The 16,112-nt window shown below is 36.9% G+C and overlaps 1 protein-coding gene across 1 annotated transcript; it reads right to left on the bottom strand.

The window, feature by feature from the left end:
• Positions 1-596: 596 nt before the first annotated feature.
• Positions 597-5,256, bottom strand: LOC131652888 (probable inactive ATP-dependent zinc metalloprotease FTSHI 3, chloroplastic). Its single transcript, XM_058922875.1, has 4 exons — positions 3,871-5,256; positions 1,746-2,069; positions 1,325-1,625; positions 597-988 (listed from the first exon to the last, which is right to left on the bottom strand). Exons 1-4 carry the CDS (start codon positions 4,939-4,941, stop codon positions 786-788), a joined length of 1,899 nt encoding a protein of 632 aa, XP_058778858.1. The 5' UTR covers positions 4,942-5,256; the 3' UTR covers positions 597-785.
• Between the last annotated feature and the right edge of the window lie 10,856 nt (positions 5,257-16,112).

Below are 16,112 nucleotides of genomic sequence, written 5' to 3'. Positions count from 1 at the left end.
TAAAAGAAATAACAATAAAAATGGAAGAATGGATTTAGAGGTCTTTATATGTGTCATGGAGGTGTTTGAAATATGTGAGAGACCTTAGGATCCATTTTAGGCCTTGAGGATTCAAAATCCTTTGATGAAATGCAAACCTTAGTTTTGAGACAACCTATTAGGAGAGAGTTGCTTGAGAAGACCCTGAGCCTTGAGTTATTGGAGATGAAAAGAGGAGGGCAAATTTTGGGGTATGACAGATGGAAAGAACAATCCCCTTAAACAAATGGTTACATAGTATTAAAAAAAACTAACAATGGTTAAATAGTATTAATGAAAATATTAACGAATTTCATGATATAAGTACAAAAAAAACATATTACCTTCGTCCCTAAATATAAGACTCCCTAAAATAAATTACACGAAGTAAGAAAATTTGGATTGAGTTTTAAATTTATCGTTAGAAAAGAGAATAATTAATCTTTATACAAGAATATTTATTACATATTGAAGAAAAAAGATGCAATATATTTAAAGATATGTTTGGGAAAAATAATTAATGCACTTTGAAAGTTGACGACATCTTATAAAAAAGAACAATGAAAAAATCAAGAGGATCTTATAATTAGGGACGAATTTAATCTTTAACCAGTAAATAAATACAATAACTTCTCATTTTCTATGAAAAGTGTTTTCTTGAGAACATTAAATAAGTTGTGAACAAAACTTTTTGCATACACTGAAAAAAATGTGAACAATGAAAGGGAAAAAAATTGTACAGGTAAATTTGAGAGTCACAAAGCCATTCATAAATTCAATGATTGATAACCTAGTGGACCTTGTATGTCATCTTGTTTCCTATCACTTCTTCCCATCAACGATGGCATCCAAGGAAATAACTTACCTAGCTCCTTGCTTAATTTACTAGACCTTAGTTGCTTATCATTGATTCCAAACTTTGCTCTTTCAATTGCTTCCATTATATCTTCCCTTGCCACAGTTTCACTACCTGCACAGCACAAATGTTAATACATATGACATTTTGCTATGCAACTAAGAATCACTTAAGAGCTTATTTATGTTTATCATGTCATATAAATAGCTTAATTAAGTGCTGATAGCATAGCACTTTTCATGTAACTGCTTATGTACAGGATGTTTTTATAACAAAAAGAGTAATAAGCTATAAGTTGTTTTCATAAACTATTTTAAAGAGCTTATGAGAATAAGTTGAAAACAGCTAATAGACATATCATAAGTTTCTTCGAAAAAGTCCCCCAAATAGTTTTAACTGTGAATGCAAAAATACTGTAATCACAATAAAAGTGATAAGTTGTTCGTATACCTCTTCGAGCAGCAAGTAAAGCAGATTCATTGACAATGTTTGCAAGATCAGCACCTACAAGACCAGCAGTAAAAGTAGCAATCAACTGGCATATGATGTTAACATCCTCCTCTAAAGGAACTCCTTTTAGATGCACAGCTAATATCTTTCTCCTTCCTTCTTCATCGGGTTCTCCTACAAATACTTTCCTTGAGAAACGACCGGGGCGACATAGGGCTGGATCCAAGGCTTCCGGTCGATTAGTTGCTGCAATGACAACCACTCTCATCTCTGATTCAAATCCATCCATTTCTGTCAGCAACTACATAGACGAAAAAAATTATTTCTCAGCTTAGAGCAAAACAAAATTATATATGATAAGCGCTTATGCTGTAAGTCGTTTATCCAAACATACGAAATACAAAATGATGCCTAAACTTGCCTGGTTTAGTGTTTGGTCACGTTCATCATTGAAGCTTCTTCCACGCTTGCCTCCAACTGCATCAAGTTCATCGATGAATATGATTGATGGTGCAAATTTCCTTGCTGTACTAAAAAGGTCTCTGATTCTAGCAGCTCCTCTTCCAACAAACATTTCTACAAACTCACTGGCAGATACTGTGAAAAAGGGTACACCTGCTTCCCCTGCTACTGCACGTGCAAGTAATGTCTTCCCAGTTCCTGGAGGACCGACAAGCAACACTCCTCTAGGTAGCTTTGCACCTACCTTTTGGTAATTTATATCGCCTTGCAGACATGAAACTACCTACAATTAAAGGACAGTGTCAATCTAAGGAGTAAGGGGAATAATAAGTTGGTTAACCATTGGCAAAAAAGGTTTGCTAAACTTAGAAATGATCAAAAGATAAAGGCATAGATAAAGGCATGAGGTCAATTTTTTAAACTCATTAGTTCAAAAGGAAATTCATTTTCTAAATTTACAATTTGTTCATCATAGTTTATGACTGTGGGATGATTGATTGACAGAATGTGATGTAATATTCCAACTTGCTTCATCCATATGTGTTAACAACATTGTTTCTATTTCTATTCATCTGTATCAAATATCTCATCCACTAGTGTTGAGTTATCTTTATCACGTAAATATACTCTTACCCGAATGTTTAATTGTCTACTAAACACTTTATCTTCAATAAAGTTGTTGATGGCAGTCTATGGCGGAGAGCCAAAATCCCGCCATACCGGCCGCTTTACGTCGCTATTATAGCAGATTATGGCGGAAAAACCCGTAATATTGGCCAATATTTAGCATTGCAACAAGCCCAAAAACCACCATAGCAGATAATTGATAACACCGTTCATTCAAATATATTTTCATTTATATTTATAAATACATAAGGTAAGTATGCAAGTATCAATGATACGACATACACCAAAAGACAAATTCAATTAGATTAAATAGTTTTTGGAAATCATATCCAAAATCTAAACAGTAATAAAAAAAATAAAATTGGTGTTTGATTTCTGTTTGTTCAGTTGCCTATTTTACAATTGATTTTCCACTTTTATTAGATTACATTGATCAGTGAACACCCCTATATAGGTGGTGTTTACGGTACACAACTTAAAGTTGTGGTGACAAGGCAAATGGGCCAAACATTCCAAGCGGTCAGCCTCGAGGAGGGCCACTTAACTGTGTTGCCGGGGAAGTCGAGTGGCCGAAGTATGACAATTGGATTGAATTTCATAAAAACAGGGGAGAGGTTATCCAAAATAACAGAAGAGTGTTGAAGTATGGTATTGCAGAGATGACACAAAACACAAAGTGGTGACACGTAGACCAATACACCCTAATAGTGTTTGTGGTGGCGGTGGCAGTGCCGATACAGTGCGGTGGAGGCAGTTCCAAGCATTGGTACACAACATAAGTTGTGTAGTGTAAACACTACCCCTTGTATAATGTGTTAATTGTCTAAATGTACCTTTTGTGTCACAAAAGCAAGGGTATGAGCTAATCCTGACATTTTGTGATTGAAAGATATGTTATAGCTGAGCCCCAGGAACAGATGATATACTTATCATTTTATTTTGACAGAAAAACAATGAATATTGTTTCTGATTATTAAAAAAATTCCTAACCTAGATAGATAGTCAAATGGACTTCAACATAATTATTATTCTGAAATGTCCGCAAATCCTAGCTCAACTGGCCAATATTGCTAGGTTGGATGTCATCACCAGGGTTTGAACCCTGGTATTCACAGATGTGTTGTGTGTGTGAATTTCTAGTGGTTATTACTTATTACCACTTCGTCTACGGACCCAAAAAGAAAATTACTGTTCTAAGATTAAGAGTTCTGAATTTGATTATAAGGAAACAATAATATAGTCTATTATGTAAGTATACCACTGTCACATCTCAAAAATCTTAAGTTTATGTTTTGGTACCATGTGATAAGCTAAAATCTACAACTGATGATAATCTCATTCTCAACTTCCAACTGATCTATTTCGAAACATTCCTAATAAGATAAATATCATTAGCAAAACAGAAAACATCATTTGTATTTGTTACATAAATATTTATCATAGTACGAGAAAATTACCTCCATGAGTTCTACTTTTGCAGAATCAACACCTTGGACATCTTCAAATCCAACTGTCTGACTATTAGGTTTCCGCTTCTTTGCTGGACTATTAGCGGCAGAAAGTTGACGATACAGAATCCACATCAACGGGATTAATGGTATCCACAGTGTAATCACAGTTATCAGAGTACTCCTCATTGACTTTAACACAGATTGAGGCGCAGAGCTAAATGTAACCCCCTTTTCTCTCATCAAACTCATAAGAAATTTTTCATCGTGATCTATTTTTCTCGTGGAATACTGCCACTCGGGAATGGAAGCTCGTCTCTTCGAAAATTTCTTCATTTTACCCAACACTGGAATCCTGCTAGATCTTGAAGCATCCTCACTCATAACCTCATTTTTATCCTTCTCCATTGCAACATCTACTACTCGTTGTGATTCTTCACCAGAAGCCTTATCATCTTCAACAACCTCAACATCAGACACCGTATTATAATATATACGTCGAGACCCTTCTTCAACTAAAACTTTTGCAACTATTCCATCCTGAAGACTTGCAATCAAGTCCGAATACGGAACAATTTTCGCTGGGGGAATCGAAGTAAACTTCAAAAACAAGAAACAAAGTGTGAAAACAATCGAAAACGAGGTAGAAAACGCCACCGTTCTAATATTATTCCTAACAAACATTCCAACCTCACTCAAAACAGATTCAACAGAAGCCCTTTTCATTCTCATAACCAACAACCGTAACCTCGGCCGCAACCTCAACGAAAATCTCTTCTTCAACCTCTTACTCTCCTCTTTACCATAACCACTCTTCCTATCACCCCTATTTCTACTAACAAGTGGCTCAATTTCATTATGAACATCATTCTGTTGAGACTTGCACCGACAATAACGCTCAAATTTCTTGTTCAATACAAACTCATGTTGAAAATTACAACATTGATTAAACTTCATTGAAGGTAAGACAAATGAACTAGTGTATAAATCTCTATAAACCCTACAATATCTAATTTGTAACCTATTTGGGGTCAGAAATGACCCAGTACAACAAGGTAAAGAAAAACAAGCCATTCCCATCCCAAAATCAACCCTATATATCCATAAAATCTTCCAATGTTCTATAAACTGAATTACCTCACAGAATTCCAAGAAAAACTGAAGCTTGAAAATTAAGGGATAAAGAATTTCAGAGAAATAACTAACTATGAAAATTGGGATTGCTGAATATTATGTAAAATTCAAGAACTTGAATCATGGGTTGTAAGTGCTGGAAGAGGAAGATGAACAAAACCGTGTTTATTGGTTGTTGTTTTGGTTCATTGGGTATATCTATCTAGTGATATGTGTTCAACCATTGGATGTGGGTTTTGTTGATTTTTTTGGTACCATTGCATTTCCGAAAGCTAGATTATTACTATAAACCCAACCCAATATTTAAACTAGATTTTTTTAAGAGATATTTAAAATATTTTAGGAAAGAAGAAATTTTAAGCTAGGGAGCAAGTTCGACCCGTAAAAATCCGAAAAAAATGAGTTGGGGGTAGAGATAGTTAAGGATGCGGATCTAAAATCTAACCCCGTCTCGTAAAAAAGTAAGGACGGGACAGGAAATTCCGCAGACACTGCACATTTTAAGTCTAAAAACACAAAAAATTATATAAATGCATGTGCCTGCAAATAGGGGTGGGAATAGGCCAGGCCGGCCTACAGGGAATTATGGCCTAGCCTATATAAGGTCAGACCAGGCCAGACTTATTTAACAAAAAGGCTAGGCTTAGGCTTTTTTAAAAGCCTATTTAATAAAATAGGTCAGATTTAGGATATTAAAAAAGCCTATGAAGCCTTATAGGTCGGCCTATATTTTCATGTATATTAAAAATATGCTAAATAGATCGGCCTATATTTGCATGTATATTAAAAAAAGGCTAAATAGACAAGCCTATATATGCATATATATTATAACAAAGGCTAAATAGGCCGGCCTATATATGCATATATAGGACGACTTAGAAGGTTTTTTAAATAATATGTGTAACACCCGTATAATTTTAATATTAATTTAATTTGGAATATTGAATTAATAATTAGAATTATTAAGGATTTTGTGAAAATAATGGTTTATGGCATTTGGGCCATGTGAGAAATAGTAAAAGAGGGGGTGTGATATAGGAAGGCCCTTTACTAATTTTATTATTATTCTCATAAAATAATTAGAATTGGGAAGGAAGAATAGAACGTGAAAATAGAGGAGTTGGAACACGAAGAACGTGAAAGAGGAACAAAGAGGAAGAGGCCAAAGATCAAGAATTTGGCTAAGGTAAGGGGGGACTCTTCTAATTATCATCTCTTATTGTGATTATAGATGAATAGTGTATGAATAGTTGTGTTGTTGAGTCAATTCGGTTTGTACGTCAGAGTTAGGTTTTGGGTTCTAAGAATTGGTTTAGATTTTGTGATTTTGATGTGTAGATTGATATGTGATGATAGATTAATCTGTATTGAATGAATCCTGTGAATGAAAACGTAGAATTGGACTATTTTAGACTCAAAATCGTGAACTGGTATGAGTAGAAACGAGTGAGGATTGGACTGTTACGTAAATTGCAGAATTCTGGGCATTTTCTGGTTTTTCGCGTATGGAACAGTGTCATACGCGTATGGGATAGAGTCATACGCGTATGAGGTGTTAGAACAAGATTTGTTCTGATCAATTATCTTAGTTTTGATGATAACAATAATATGAATTTTGCTTAAGACGATATGGTACTCTAATCAAATGCAATTTCCTTTTCAGGAAATATATAAAGAGTATGCATAATTCAGCGCTCAGAAGCTTTGTCTCAAAGGGTTCAGCATGCAACATCAGAACATGGTCTGGCAAGACATCAGAAGATGGTCGAAGCAGAATCAGAACATGGGTCTATGGAAGCATCAGAAGAACATGAGATCAGAAGAACTATGGTATCACGCTCAGAAGCACTTCAAGGTCAGAAGATCAGAAGATGCTTTGCACCAAGTTGTTTGACTCTGATGATATTCAAACGCTGTATTCACAAACATCAGATCAGAAGAAAGTACAAGTGGCAGGCTACGCTGACTGACAAAAGGAACGTTAGAAGCTATTAAAGGCAACGTCAGTAGACACAGCGTGAACAAGGCTCGAGGTAGTTGACAAAAGCGTATAACATTAAATGCGATGTTGTACGGAACACGCAAAGCATTAAATGCACTCAACGGTCATCTTCTCCAACGCCTATATATATGAAGTTCTGATGAGAAGCAAGGTTAACGATTCTGGAACAAAACAACTTATATTAACTTGCTGAAACTATGTTCTATTCAAAGCTCAGAATCTTCATCTTCATCAAAGCTCACTACATTGCTGTTGTAATATATTAGTGAGATTAAGCTTAAACGTTAAGAGAAATATCACAGTTTGTGATTATAGCTTTTAAGAAGCAATTGTAATACTCTTAGAATTGATTACATTAAGTTGTAAGGAACTAGAGTGATCGTGTGGATCAGAATACTCTAGGAAGTCTTAGAGGTTATCTAAGCAGGTTGTAACTAGAGTGATCGTGTGGATCAGAATACTCTAGAAAGTCTTATAGGGTATCTAAGCAGTTGTTCCTGGAGTGATCAGTGTGTGATCAGAAGACTCTGGAAGACTTAGTTGCTGACTAAGTGGAGAACCATTGTAATCCGTGCGATTAGTGGATTAAATCCTCAGTTGAGGTAAATCATCTCTGCGGGGGTGGACTGGAGTAGTTTAGTTAACAACGAACCAGGATAAAAATAACTGTGCAATTTATTTTTATCGGTCAAGTTTTTAAAGCTACACTTATTCAAACCCCCCCCCCCTTTCTAAGTGTTTTTCTATCCTTCAATTGGCATCAGAGCGCCGGTTCTAAGGTGCAAACACTTAACCGTGTTTAGAAAAGATTCAGGAAGAGAAAAACGCTTCAGTAAAAGATGGCTGGTGAATCTCAAGCAAATCCAACTCCATCTACATCTGGCTCTGCTGAGAAATACAATGGTAACAATGGTTATACTAGACCACCAGTATTTGATGGTGAAAACTTTGAATACTGGAAAGATAAACTGGAAAGTTACTTTCTTGGTCTAGATGTTGATCTATGGGATCTTCTGTTGGATGGTTACAAACATCCGGTTAAAGCTACTGGTGTAAGGCTCACAAGAAGCGAAATGAATGATGATCAAAAGAAAGATTTCAAGAATCATCACAAATGCAGGACTGTTTTGCTGAATGCTATCTCTCATGCTGAGTATGAGAAGATATCTAACAGGGAAACGGCCCATGACATATATGAGTCCTTGAAGATGACTCATGAAGGAAATGCTCAAGTCAAGGAGACCAAAGCTCTTGCACTAATCCAGAAGTATGAAGCCTTCAAGATGGAGGATGATGAAGACATTGAAAAGATGTTTTCAAGATTTCAAACTTTGACTGCTGGATTGAGAGTTCTCGACAAAGGCTACACCAAGGCTGATCATGTAAAGAAGATCATCAGAAGTTTGCCCAGAAGATGGGGCCCAATGGTGACTCCATTTAAGATTGCGAAGAATCTAAATGAAGTCTCTTTGGAAGAGCTGATAAGTGCCCTGAGGAGTCATGAAATTGAACTGGATGCAAACGAGCCTCAAAAGAAAGGTAAGTATATTGCATTAAAATCCAATATCAAGAAATGCACTAACGCTTTTCAGGCTAGAGAAGAAGATTCTGAAGAATCAGAATCTGAAGAAGAAGATGAACTGTCCTTGATCTCCAGAAGGCTAAATCAACTCTGGAAGAACAAGCAAAGGAAGTTCAGAGGCGTCAGAAGTTCAAAGAAATTTGAACGTGGAGAATCTTCTGATGACAGAAGATTTGACAAGAAGAAAGCTGTCTGCTATGAGTGCAATGAGCCTGGACATTACAAGAATGAGTGTCCAAAACTTCTGAAAGAGAATCCCAAGAAGAAGTTTCATAAGAAGAAAGGTCTTATGGCAACCTGGGATGAGTCAGAAGATGATTCAGACTCTGAAGATGAGCAGACTAACTGTGCGCTGATGGCGACAGAAGATGATGGATCAGAATCTACATCAGAATCAGATTCTGAAGAGGTATTTTCTGAACTTACTAGAGATAAGTTAGTTTCCAGTCTAACAGAACTTCTGGAATACAAGTCTCAGATTAGTCTCAAATACAAAAAGCTGAAAAAGCTATTTGAATTCGAAACTAAGAAGCTTGAGTTGGAAAATTCTAAATTAAAAGAAAAACTTTTAAAATTATCCAATAATGTTGGATCTCCTTCTGATTCAGAAAAATCCACTCCTAGTCTAAACCATATTCTGAAAGAATATGATTTAAGTTTCAGGAAGTTCTTATCTAGAAGTATTGGCAGAAGTCAGCTAGCTTTTATGATATATGCTGTGTCTGGAAAGAAAAGAGTCGGCATTGGTTATGAGGGTGAAACCCCATACAAACTTGAACCTGTTGATAAGATGAAAATCACATACAAGCCATTGTATGATCAGTTCAAGTATGGCCACTCACATGATATTAGGCACACATCACATGCACAAAGCTTTCACATTACACACACCAAAAAGCATGTGACACAACCTAGGAAATATCATGAAACTCACATTAAGAATTATCATGCTGTTCCTCCTATTGCTTACAATGTTAAACCCAAGTTCAATCAGAACTTGAGAAAATCTAACAAGAAAGGACCCAAGAAGATGTGGGTACCAAAGAAAAAGACTATTTCTTTTGCAGATTCTCTTGGCGACAAAGAAGATAAAAGTCAACATGTCATGTCACCTGGACTCAAGTTGGTCTCAACACTTGAAGGGAAGAAGGACTGTCTTCCAAGTTCTGGTACTTAAATCTGTTGAAGAAACTATGTTTGTAGGAGATCAGAAAAGAAAGTTTATTAGTCTTGGAACCATCTGTTTTGTTTGTTTCTAAAGCAATGGTGTTTCGTTCTTGATTATTCTGAATGCTCTAAATGCTACAGAATATACAATATTGAAACATTGATTGTGGATGAATCAATAAATATCTGGTTTGATGATAAACTTGTTTCTGATGAAACAAAGCAGCTTAAGAATTTCTGCAGATACAGTTTTGTCTTATCAGAAGCTGCAGAACAAAGAAGTGAATCTTCAGAAGCTGTGTATATCAGAAGTAATGGATCAGAAGATCATTCAGATTTACATCAGCACACTTCAGAAGGAGCGTTTCCAGAAGAGAAACTTGATCAATTCAGAAGCAGTGATCGGAATCAGAAGGCGTAAAGCCTATTGAATATTTCACACCTGTCATCCATTATCTGATGATGAACACGTGTCTCTACGGTCAGTACGAAGCGTGCAGTTGAAAAGACGCCGACCTAGGTAACTGTATTAAATCATTTCATTTACCATGCTATCTCTCCTAATGTCATCTCTCATTTAATGCAAAATGATTTAATTATTTTCAAATCTTTTAAATAGCCGCTTCAACTTCATTCTTTTCTCCTTCTCTCTATTTTGTTCTACATCCTCTTTTCGCTGCATTTTTTTTTAAACCCTAGTCCTTGTTCTGATTTTACGGCATAATCATCATGAACTCTTCCTCTTGTTCATCTTCCTCAAAAGAAAAACTTACTTCTTCACAAATCCTTCTACGAAATCATGAATATGCTCCTTTGAAAACTTGCTTGATACCCACGAAGGACTTGGAGGTTTTATGTGAAACTGCTGTGGACTTAAACAATCTTAAAGCGAATGGCTTTAAGTGTGATGCAAGAATCCTTTAGCAAGGATGGTCCAAGTACCTTAATAGATTGGTTGGTCCAATTTATCCTGATCTTGTGAAGGAGTTCTGGGCACATGCTGTGGTTGCTCCAAAATCAATACTTTCTTTCGTCCATGGAAAGTTTGTTGTTATAACTGAAAACATCCTAAGAGTGATGTTTGATCTGAAAAACCCTGAAGGGGCTTTTGAGATTGATAAAAGGGCAGATTGGGAAGATGTTCTATCCACTCTCTATCCAAATGTCAAGGAAACAAAAAGCGTCAAGGATTTGAGAGATGTCTACAAAATCTGGACAAAGATCCTTCTTGGGTGTTTCTACCATAGGAAAGGAACACATGCCTCGGACTTCATCAATAATGAGCAAAGGTATATTCTTTATTGCATTGCCACTAAAAAGAAGGTTGATGCGATCTACATCATCTTCAACCATTTGTGGAAAGCAGTAAAGGATTCCAGAAACGCTTTCAGAGAAAAAGGTGGAACAATCATTCCTTTTGGAAGGATTATTTCAAATCTTCTGGTTCATTCCAAGATTGTTGAGAACCTGGAATCTGAAGGTATTATCAAAGACCTTGCTGTCACAACTGGGGCCTGTCTGAATGCCTTCACTTTAAAGAAGATGAAAGTGATTAAGGCTATCATTAAAACTCCTCACCCTCTTGCTGGAACAAGAATCAGAAGAGAACCAGTTCTAGCTGAATTTAAAACCTTCTTCAATAGTGAGGTACCAGAAGTCAGAACTAGGTATCTGAAGTCTCAAAAAGAGGACAAAAGTCTTAAAGATCAAGAGAAAGGTGCTCCAATTATAGTGAATCGCAAGAAGGAAGAAAGGACCAAAAGAAAGTTTGATCATCCTGCTGCTACCACCGAGAAAGAAGTGGTCCCAGAAGAAGTCATTGCAAAAGTTGTTAAGGCTGTTTCTGATGATTTTGTGAAGAAAAAGAAGGAAGCTGAGAAAAAGAAGAAGAAGTCAAATAACAATGCTGAGATTGTTGAAGTTGTTGAGAAGAAGAAAACCAGAAAAAGGAAGATGATTCTTCAAGAATCTGATGAAGAAAATGTCTCTCAAGAGGTTGAGAATCAATCAGAAGTTCTGGCATATGTCAGAAGGAAAGAAATCTCTAGCGGCAAAGCAAAGATTATTGAAGAGCCGAAGAGTAAGAAGCAAAAGAAGACTGAGGATGTGGCCAAAGCTTTTCTGAGAGGTTCCAAAGGTATATGCATTTCTGAACCTGATTATGCTCCTGCTGTTCGTTCAGAAGTTGCACCAATAGAGGTTGTCCCTACACCTGAACCAGAAAAAGCCACATCAGAATCACCTGTTTTTGTCCATGTTCTTACACCTCCATCTTCTCCTATAACCATTCCTTCCTCTCCACCTACCATCAATCCTGTTCTGGATATACCACCCCTTCAAACTCTCTTTCCATCTCAACCTTCTCCCAATGCCACCTTTGAACATACTCCCTCCACCTCTCAAAACAACCTTTGTGATTCTCCTCTTCCAACCTCTGCATCACATGAGCAGCTGCTCCGTGATTGCAACTACACTCCCAAGCCTCGTCCTGAAGCTGAAGTGGTAGTGTTAGATTCTGATACTGAAGCAGAATCTTCTTATAGGATGGATAGAGAACCTCATCCGTACTTCACTTCCAACCCTGCCTTTTCAAAAACCCAAATAAAATTCCGCCATGTATACCCTATTGGTGTAGTTTTTGAAAAAATAAAGAGGAATCTCAGAAGTATCTTTGATACTCTCAGAATTGCTGAAAGTTCTGGATTGAATGATGTTGCTATGCGGAACTTCTGGAGGATCTTTCGCATAGAATCAGATGCTCTGTTTTTAAAACTTCAAGAAGCCTGTGTAGCTGCTGCCCCACGACCTCGTGGAATTCTGAGGAATTTTGAAGACTTCTGGTTTGCTAGTCTCAAAGGAAGACATATGTTGGAAGAGAAGCCCTTCTTGGATGAGATGGAACAATTAAGACTGGCTGCTGAAATGGAAGCAAATCCATGCAGGGATATTGTTATCTTTATTCCTGATTATCCTGTTCTGCTCGGAGACTTCAAGACTCTCTTTAACTATCTGAGGGAAAACCCTTCTGAGAAAGACCCAAGCTTGGTCATTCCAGAAGTTGTTGACCCACCAGAAGTTGAAGGTCCTTCTGCTCCCAGGAATCTAGCTGCCATTCTTCAGGCACTTGAGAATGGAGACTCGGAAATTCCTGCTGCAGAATATGGAGATGCTTCTATGCAAGAATCAGATGTAGAAGATCATGTTGCTGAATCAGTTCCTGTTGAGGAAATCCCTGCAAATGATCTATCTATGGAAGCTACAGACCACAATGCTATTCCTGTGGTTAGAAGCGGTGAAGCTTCTTCGGATGAACCTTCCCGTCTTGCAAGAACTCTGGAAGTTCTTCAGAAGAACCAGGATGAGTTTAGAGCTTTCATAGAGAAGCAGAATGAGTACAACAATGGAGTTCAAGAGATGCTGGCCAAGATCCTGTCAAGGCTAGGGCCATCTTAGATTGAGTCTGTGTTGTTTCGTTCTTTTCGTTGCATCTGTTTTTGTACATCTGATCTTACTTATCTTCATGTACTTATGTACCTGATGTTTGAACTTCAATGAAATCATCCTCTTCCTCCGTGTGTTTCTTTTTGTTTGTCTCTGAATCTTTTCTGTTTTTTGATGATATGACAAAAAGGGGGAGAAATATGTAATAAATGATTTGATTTAATTAGTTGCTTTCACTAACAAGAACTGCAAGTTCTATATGGTTTAAGTGTTTTGCAGGTATAAAGAAGTGAAGAGAATCTTCAAAGCACACAAGAAGCAAAACCATAAGAAGCGTTATTCTGTAAAAAGAATAAGCTTATGGAAACTGAAGCAAGCTGAGTGCTGTCAAGCTTCAGAATCAGAAGCACTGATAATAGAATTTGATCCATATTTTTCTATTTGCTTTGACAAAATTCTATTTGCTCTGATACATTATTTTAGCCTATATGGCTCTGATACATATCATGTGTTATAATATACATTTTATGTTCTGACTCGTTCATGCTGACTTTTGTCGTTTAGTTTTGTTCTGTAACATTTCAGGATGTAGAGATGCTCTGATGATGCTCTGGTACATTCAACAATGTTCTGATACAAATCTAGCATGAAGTGATGTTGGTAGAAATTCAAAGCTCTGAAGCTATCCGAGGGAAGCAGAAATCAGAAGCTGTGAATGTTCTGAAGATCAAAGAAATTCAAGTTCTGAAGCTGTCCTAGATGGAAGCAGGAATCAGAAGTTGTGAATGTTCTGAAGATCAAAGAAATTCAAGTTCTGAAGCTGTCCTAAATGGAAGCAGGAATCAGAAGCTATGAGTGTTCTAGGGATCTAAAGAAATTCAAGTTCTGAAGTTGTCCAATGGAAGCAGAAGTCAGAAGCTATGAATTCTCTGAAGACAGAAGCTTATGTGATCGTCTCTACCGAAATAATCAGGGAAGTCTTTTATTAAAGTTCTTCGAGTATTTATTTCAGGTGGAGATTATTTATCTCAGGGGGAGATTGTTAATCTCAGGGGGAGACATATTCACATGCTTATGCTATAGCTGTGTAATTTGTCTTTTGCCGTCTGCTCTTTCTGATCGCAAATTCATATCATTTATATATGTTTTTGTCATCATCAAAAAGGGGGAGATTGTTAGAACAAGATTTGTTCTGATCAATTATCTTAGTTTTGATGATAACAATAATATGAATTTTGCTTAAGACGATATGGTACTCTAATCAAATGCAATTTCCTTTTCAGGAAATATATAAAGAGTATGCATAATTCAGCGCTCAGAAGCTTTGTCTCAAAGGGTTCAGCATGCAACATCAGAACATGGTCTGGCAAGACATCAGAAGATGGTCGAAGCAGAATCAGAACATGGGTCTATGGAAGCATCAGAAGAACATGAGATCAGAAGCACTATGGTATCACGCTCAGAAGCACTTCAAGGTCAGAAGATCAGAAGATGCTTTGCACCAAGCTGTTTGACTCTGATGATATTCAAACGCTGTATTCACAAACATCAGATCAGAAGAAAGTACAAGTGGCAGGCTACGCTGACTGACAAAAGGAACGTTAGAAGCTATTAAAGGCAACGTCAGTAGACACAGCGTGAACAAGGCTCGAGGTAGTTGACAAAAGCGTATAACATTAAATGCGATGTTGTACGGAACACGCAAAGCATTAAATGCACTCAACGGTCATCTTCTCCAACGCCTATATATATGAAGTTCTGATGAGAAGCAAGGTTAACGATTCTGGAACAAAACAACTTATATTAACTTGCTGAAACTCTGTTCTATTCAAAGCTCAGAATCTTCATCTTCATCAAAGCTCACTACATTGCTGTTGTAATATATTAGTGAGATTAAGCTTAAACGTTAAGAGAAATATCACAGTTTGTGATTATAGCTTTTAAGAAGCAATTGTAATACTCTTAGAATTGATTACATTAAGTTGTAAGGAACTAGAGTGATCGTGTGGATCAGAATACTCTAGGAAGTCTTAGAGGTTATCTAAGCAGGTTGTAACTAGAGTGATCGTGTGGATCAGAATACTCTAGAAAGTCTTAGAGGGTATCTAAGCAATTGTTCCTGGAGTGATCAGTGTGTGATCAGAAGACTCTGGAAGACTTAGTTGCTGACTAAGTGGAGAACCATTGTAATCCGTGCGATTAGTGGATTAAATCCTCAGTTGAGGTAAATCATCTCTGCGGGGGTGGACTGGAGTAGTTTAGTTAACAACGAACCAGGATAAAAATAACTGTGCAATTTATTTTTATCGGTCAAGTTTTTAAAGCTACACTTATTCAACCCCCCCCCCCTTTCTAAGTGTTTTTCTATCCTTCATGAGGGACATTCCCCAAGGGCTATACGCGTATGATACGCTGCTGCCCTGTCCCAAATTACATTGTACTGGCTATTTGCGTATGAGGAGCGTATGAGGATGCTCATACGCGTATGGGAATTTTTCAAGAGGAAATTGATTATGGTGATACGCGTATGGCAGGGTTGATACGCGTATGAGGTTGTTTTTAGGCCATTTTGACTCTGATGAAATGCGTATGGTACGCATATGAGGGATGGTGATACGCGTATGGACGCGTATGGGCTTGATGATACGCGTATGGCTTCTGTATGTGAACTTTCTGTTTTGTGATTTTTCTGGAAAGTTCTATGATGCATAACTTTCGATCTGTAGGCCTGTTTTGTGTACTGTTTGAGAATGAGTAAACCTTGTGACGTGATTTTGTGGTTTACTGATAATTGATTGTAATGAATGATGTTAATATATATATGAACATGCTTAATAATGATGATGATGAAATGAGTATAGATGATGCTACTCATAGGATGGAGATGATGAAAGTATGTTATATATATATATATATATATATATA

The sequence above is a fragment of the Vicia villosa genome, linkage group LG2 (assembly GCF_029867415.1).
Source record: "Vicia villosa cultivar HV-30 ecotype Madison, WI linkage group LG2, Vvil1.0, whole genome shotgun sequence".
NCBI classification, from domain to species: domain Eukaryota; kingdom Viridiplantae; phylum Streptophyta; class Magnoliopsida; order Fabales; family Fabaceae; genus Vicia; species Vicia villosa.
The sequence above is the reverse complement of the archived record's forward strand: the minus strand, read 5'-3'. Positions and strand labels throughout refer to the sequence as shown.

Bases quoted from the DNA above. Each gene is read 5' to 3' on its own strand.
- LOC131652888 (XM_058922875.1), bottom strand. From the start codon at position 4,941: ATGGGAATGGCTTGTTTTTCTTTACCTTGTTGTACTGGGTCATTTCTG. The intron at 2,070-3,870 runs GTAATTTTCTCG...CTTTAATTGTAG, and splicing joins CAAAAGTAGAACTCATGGAG to GTAGTTTCATGTCTGCAAGG. The intron at 1,626-1,745 runs GCAAGTTTAGGC...TCGTCTATGTAG, and splicing joins GTGACCAAACACTAAACCAG to TTGCTGACAGAAATGGATGG.